Genomic DNA, 6,372 nt, shown 5'->3' with positions numbered 1-6,372 from the left:
ATTTTAACCTTACGTGGGTATTTTTCATAAAATAAAACAAAATATCATAGTTAATAAACCATGCTTTTATTAATTTTTCCAAGTACAATTGATTTCAATGACCCAAGTATTTAAGCAGTAGCACTTATTTTACAATCATACAAAAATAGTAATAATCTCACCCAAAAAAAGTTACTGACGTAGCTATTAGGTACGCTCTACTCAGGTGTTCAACACCTTCACTAAAATACAGATTAAATTTGAACACTTATATAAGCATTTTAAAGCTTTTTATCCACATTTTGGATAAAATATTACTAATTTTTTTAAAACTAGCAATACATAGCATGTAACTGAATGAACCTTTTTTATTACTTTTGATAGATTTTCTGCTATACTGTTTTTATCAAATAGGAGTCAAGTTAAGTTTGTTTTGTTTCAATTACTGATAATTATACTTTAGAATATACACAGCAGTAGCTAATACAAATAACTTTCTTGTTATGCAAGTCTAATGCCTCCTCCACACTACTCGCGAAGTTCCTCGGCGAAGTACTCGGCCGAAGTTGACTGAAGTCCGCGGTGCTACACTACACACTCGTTCAACTTCGCGAGGAACGCATACGTTCATATTCAGAACGAACTTCAGGTAACTTCGTGCCCTTTGACTCGGGCGCAAAAACCGACAACAAACGGAAGTCGGCCGAGGCGAGGTAAAGTTGGACGAAGTAAGCCGAAGTGCCTCTCTACACTATTCTATTCGTCTAACCTCGTTCAACTTCGCGAGTAGTGTGGAGGAGGCATAAAAGCACATCTACACCATTGAGATAATAATACTACGTATGGAGGAGACACCACGAACAAAATCTGTGCGCCATTTTTTTGCTCTAACTAAGTTTTAACAAGTGATATCTGCGTTAAAAACAACCGATTTCAAACTTGCAATTGCAACATTTACAAAAATAGACAAAAATGCTCATAAAATAAAAACTACTGGGCCTATCCAAATAAAATTTTTATGGGACCAATTCGACACCATCCCGCATCGAACAAGAATCACGTAAATCGGTTCAGAAACCTCAGAGTAATCGGTGTACATACATAAAAAAAAAAACATACCGGCCGAATTGATAACCTCCTCCTTTTTTTTAAGTCGGTTAAAAATTATTATCTAGTTAGGTACTTACCGATGAAAGTTATTCCTTTGCACTTTTCCGTATTATTTGTATTATTTTTGCAATATCGTAACACACAAGAAGGCTTATTTGATGCGTTTCACTTTAAAACAAATAAAAAAATGAGCGTGCAGTTACGCCATATGGCGTATGTTGAGCGGAACGTAAGTGATGTAGGCGGTGTCGTCTCCATATGTATATCTCAATGATCTACACATTATTTCCTATTTTAATTCATTATAAACTCTTATCTTTATACAGTAATACTTATTGTCAATGACCTCATAATTATGTAAAAAAATATGTACTTTTTTAAAAATATAACAAAATGTGATTAAATGATGTGTTGTGAACTTGTTCAAAGGAAAGAACAAAAATATGGTGTGTTTTAAAATGGTTTCAATGAGAGTTCAAAATAAAATCTTAGGTCTTATCTTAATCACACAGTGATAATGGCAATATAATTGCATAAAATAAATACAAATTACAAATATTGTGTATCACAAAGATTGTACAATTGACCTATGACTATGCTTAAAGCATTGTATTAATAAACAATAATTGCACTATGACACTAAATTCAGTAGACTACCTAGTTTAGGCAGTACTACATCAGGCAAAGGTTCCTTTCTCTCGCTCCTCATTTTTTCCAAATCCTTTGTTGAAGTGACTCCTGTTAACACAAGCAGTGTTTGAAAACCGCACCTCACACCAAATTCAATGTCAGTGTTACATCTGAAATAGTATTATAGGTTTAAAATTTTTGCTAGCCTAGCATCAGTGGGTTATTTGGAATAAGTAACACTTATTTTAAATTTAGCAATACATGTATTGTTCATATGTGTTGTGTAATATTATAGATGTATGATGAAAGACGAAGTATTTTATCTTATTACAAATTTAAACAGAGACTCACCAATGTTGTGATAAAAAACATGAGTATTATGAAATAGATAAACATAATAGTTAGTCAAGATAATATAATTCTAATGTAAGTAATCATTCTAAATTTATTTTTAAGTAAACTTACAAATAATAAGGTATCGGTACTTTTAAATAATAAAATTATATAAACTTACCTATCGCCAATCATCAATGTTCTTGCAGGGTTTAATCCAAAGGACTCTAAAAACTTGCGCACATAATCATTTGGTTTTCCCAGCACCAAAGCCTTCCTTTCTGAACATGTTTCCACTGCTCTCACCAATGTGCCTGTACCGGGTACAATAATCGTACTGGATTTCGGAAACCTTTCATCCGTGTTTGTGGCCACAAAAAGACATTCTTCATTTGCCAGGTATGATGCAGCCTTCATAAATTTGGGATAGCTAACATGCTCATCGAAACCCACCACAACAGCACCCACTTCGGGATCTAAATCTGAATTTGTCATGGATTTAAAGTCTGGTTTTACATGGTCTGGCTGAAATTAAAAGATAAAGATATTAGTAATTACTTTACTTGTACAAAAAAGCATTAGGTAAATAATTTATTGAACACCTACTCCAATTCCTATGTGCCGAATTCCAACAGCTTTCAATTCATCACCAATACCATTTGATCCAATAAGATAAACCTTCTTTTTGAATCCAATACCTTTTAAATAATGAGCTACTAGATAGGCTGTTGACAAAATTTCTTCCTGAAATACAAAGAGTCATGTTTCATTAATAAATTCAAGTTGTTATTAAGTTTTAATCAATAAAATGAATGTTCAACTTTACCGGTTCAGCAACAAAACCCAATTCTTGAGCTTTGATAGCAAAATCTGCTCTAATTTTTGTAGAATTATTAGTCACATAGAATACTCTCTTCCCAATTTTCCTAAAATAATTCATTACATCAGCTGATCCAGGTATGGCATTATTGTTTATCCATAACACACCTGCAATCAAAATGTTAAATGATATGAAATAAATTAATAATGTACCTAATAGTAATAAGTACATAGAATAATGATAATATTCAAGTTATCAGCATCAAACTGGGTATTTAGCACTCACCATCACAATCTGACAGAACAGTGTCAAATGAATTTAGGAACTCTTGAATTTTATCCTTAGATGCCTCCTCAAGATTGTATACAGCCGATTTGAACATCCTTTTATTTTGTAGGACAGCGTTTTCTTTTATCTTATTCCAACAATGAAACCTACTATTATTACAAATGTTATTGGCTTTTAAGACTCTATTCATGAAGCGGCAGATCATTTTAAATATAAAACCAACTCATTAACAATTATTTTTGATAAAGCGTAAGCAATTTTAAATTAAAACACTTTATGGATTCAAATTACTGACTATGAAATGGATAGGTGTAGTTTATATATATTTTTTTACAATCACCCTATAGAGTTGATTACTTGATTGATATGATATTAAATATATGCACCTATCTCGTTATACTCATTAGTAATGTATATAAACTTTAACCAGCTATTTATCAGCACAGTTTTATTGTACTCTGTAACGAGTAAGATATAAAAATATATTATTTAGATGTTACTTACTGAAGTACAACCTAATCACAAACGTATCGGTTACGGAACGGAACGTCAAAAATGCCTAAAACGTCAAATTTGACCTTTTTGACATTGACCAAAGATATAGAATAGAATCCAAGATAGAATCACAGATCTGTGAATAGAATAGAATAGAAAATACTTTATCTGTACAATGCACACAAAAAAGAATGTGAAAAATACTTGAAAAATAACATTTACAGATAGGTAACTGTATGGCGGCCTTATCGCTTTGAAGCTACCTAAGCTAAGATATTATGCTATTGAAGCTAGCTAGGTATATTGCTATTTATCAATAAAGCCGCCAATTGCTTCTAATATCCTTGTATTGTAAAATTAAAAATTGTGTGCAATAAATAATATATAACTATAATAAGCTAATAGCTAAGGTATGCTAAAGAACATACATAAAACTGCCTTACAGTGGGTCCACATTGCACAAACCCTTGCTGTGCAAACTGAGCAGCTACAATATGATCATAAAAATAATTTAGTTTGAAGTAATTGCGCTTAGCGTTTGTAGCGATACTATTGGTTATTTGTGGGTTATTTACAAACAAACTTCTCGCAAGTGTATAACCTCGCACATGATTGGTGGAAAAGGACCCTTAGTTCCATATAATTTTTAAGCTATTGCATAGCTTCTATCGCGGGCCTTGAGCGCGGGGACCGAATCCAGAAATTCCTTATTCCGTAACAAAAAACCTCACGCTCCCCACTCTGACGGGCACGGAGGTGTGGCTTGAAGGCATGCTATGCAATAGCTTTACCGCGGCAGTCCCCGAGTACCACATGTCTTTATTATTAATAGTTAAAAGTGTGGTTAAAAGACATTTCAACGCATTCTTGCAACGCATATTTTCCTCGCACAGCTTTGCTAAAAATTACAGCACAGCTAGATACCTAGATATTATCCTCGCTCATCGGTTTGTGTTTATCCTCGCTCATTATTATTAATCTTATTAATAGGTGTTCACCACAGTGTTCACGGCACGTTCACGGTGTTAAACTGTGGTGTTAAAGCACATGTTAAAGCACCCTGTGTGTGTTTAATCTGTGGAAATTTTAACCTCCGAAGTCCGAATAAAAACTTAGGGCGTATTCAGAAAGAAAGCTTGAAACTTATAAGCGCTTATAAGCGCTTATCGGCGCTTATCAGCGCTGGTAACCCGCGTTGGAAAATATATGAACATGCGCCGATAAGCGCTGATCGGCGCCGACAAGTTTGTTGAAACTTGTTGGAACTTGTCGGCGCCGATCAGCGCTTATCGGCGCATGTTCATATATTTTCCTGCGCGGGTTACCAGCGCCGATAAGCGCCGATAAGCGCTTATAAGCGCTTATAAGTTTCAAGCTTTCTTTCTGAATACGCCCTTAGGTAGGTACCTAACACTACATAACATGTCACATGTGTCAAATAGTACATGTCAAATGTGTTGTTTACAAATTTTGATACCTATGTTTTAAAATAAATAAAAATAAAATTCATAACATTATAAAATGATTAGAATACAAGTACGCGATGAATCAAATGTTAGAATAATACAATTCAATAAACCTAAAAAGAAAAACGCCATTGATTATAATATGTATGTTGAGATAACGAAATTGATAAATAATGCAGCAACAGATGATTACATTTCAATCGTCGTTTTGACTGGAACTGGAGATTTCTACTGCAGTGGTAATGATTTAAACAACGACCCAGGAAATACAGATGCTCTGTTGAAAGCAATTGAACAATTTATTGAGTCTATAATATTGTTTCCTAAGCTTTTGATTGCTATTGTTAATGGTCCTGCAGTTGGAATAGCTGTGACAACTTTACCGCTATGTGATTTTGTTTATGCGTCAGAAGATGTAAGTATAAAGTTTTATTCATCTTTAAAAAAATAACCTGTTTGTATAATATTTATTGAAAAATAACTTCATTATGAGTTTTGTGATTTTTTAACTGTATATGAGGTAATCTATGCAATATGTAAAATATCTGTAATATGTACAACTGACTTAATAACTTGTGTATAAAATATGTTTGTTTCAGGCTTTCTTTTATACACCATTTAGCAGGTTGGAGTTGGTATCTGAAGCTTGCTCATCCATTACTTTTCCTTCATTATTGGGAGAGAGAATGGTAAGTTAGATTTATAAATATTGAGATTAAAATTTTAAAGAAGTGAATTCATCTAGTAGTGTAGAAATGTAGTACAGAAATATTTAGTGCTGTAGTTAAATTTTAATTCATAAGTTTTTTCTAAATTTTTACAGGCACGTCAAATGTTGATGTTAAATTACAAAATGACTGCTAGGGAGGCTTTACAATATGGACTTATAAGTAATGTATACAAAAAACAAGAATTACAAAACAAATCATGGAAGAATATTAAAGAGTTACTGAAACTATCTCAACACTCTTTGATAACCACAAAAAGGTTAATGCGTGAACCTAATATAAAGAAACTTATAGAGATAAATAAACTTGAAATTGAAGAACTTAGAAATATAGGTAAAAGGGTATATGGTAAAAGCAAATTATAAGATTTATACTTCATGTAATCAGCATAGGTGAAGGTATTTCAAATAATTAATATTTTATAAAATTATTTTGAAAAAGTTATTTTGAGAGTAAAGAGATCATGTTTGTATATAAAATGACAAACATTTATTTTAATATACTTTTAATTGAATGACATTTT

At 32.5% G+C, this 6,372-nt stretch overlaps 2 protein-coding genes across 6 annotated transcripts; one reads left to right on the top strand and one right to left on the bottom strand.

Moving 5' to 3' along the window:
• Positions 1 to 1,302: 1,302 nt before the first annotated feature.
• On the bottom strand, positions 1,303 to 3,729 carry LOC123694644 (glycerol-3-phosphate phosphatase). Of its 5 annotated transcripts, none has more exons than XM_045640135.1 (6): positions 3,665 to 3,729; positions 3,158 to 3,309; positions 2,879 to 3,039; positions 2,659 to 2,796; positions 2,234 to 2,577; positions 1,303 to 1,889 (listed from the first exon to the last, which is right to left on the bottom strand). In XM_045640135.1, the coding sequence occupies exons 2-6, from the start codon at positions 3,252 to 3,254 to the stop codon at positions 1,721 to 1,723; spliced, it is 909 nt and encodes a 302-aa protein (XP_045496091.1). In that variant the 5' UTR covers positions 3,255 to 3,309; positions 3,665 to 3,729; the 3' UTR covers positions 1,303 to 1,720. The 5 variants fall into 5 exon arrangements, with proteins under 5 accessions (XP_045496091.1, XP_045496094.1, XP_045496093.1 ...); XM_045640138.1 differs by having other exon boundaries at positions 3,158 to 3,287; positions 3,665 to 3,692; XM_045640137.1 differs by having other exon boundaries at positions 3,158 to 3,306; positions 3,665 to 3,681.
• Positions 3,730 to 5,092: 1,363 nt separating this feature from the next.
• LOC123694650 (enoyl-CoA delta isomerase 3, peroxisomal) lies at positions 5,093 to 6,363 on the top strand. The gene is made up of 3 exons (XM_045640147.1): positions 5,093 to 5,536; positions 5,721 to 5,810; positions 5,945 to 6,363. Exons 1-3 carry the CDS (start codon positions 5,177 to 5,179, stop codon positions 6,212 to 6,214), a joined length of 720 nt encoding a protein of 239 aa, XP_045496103.1. The 5' UTR covers positions 5,093 to 5,176; the 3' UTR covers positions 6,215 to 6,363.
• Positions 6,364 to 6,372: the final 9 nt, after the last annotated feature.

The sequence above is a fragment of the Colias croceus genome, chromosome 9 (genome assembly GCF_905220415.1).
Source record: "Colias croceus chromosome 9, ilColCroc2.1".
Classification (NCBI taxonomy): domain Eukaryota; kingdom Metazoa; phylum Arthropoda; class Insecta; order Lepidoptera; family Pieridae; genus Colias; species Colias croceus.
The sequence above is the reverse complement of the archived record's forward strand: the minus strand, read 5'-3'. Positions and strand labels throughout refer to the sequence as shown.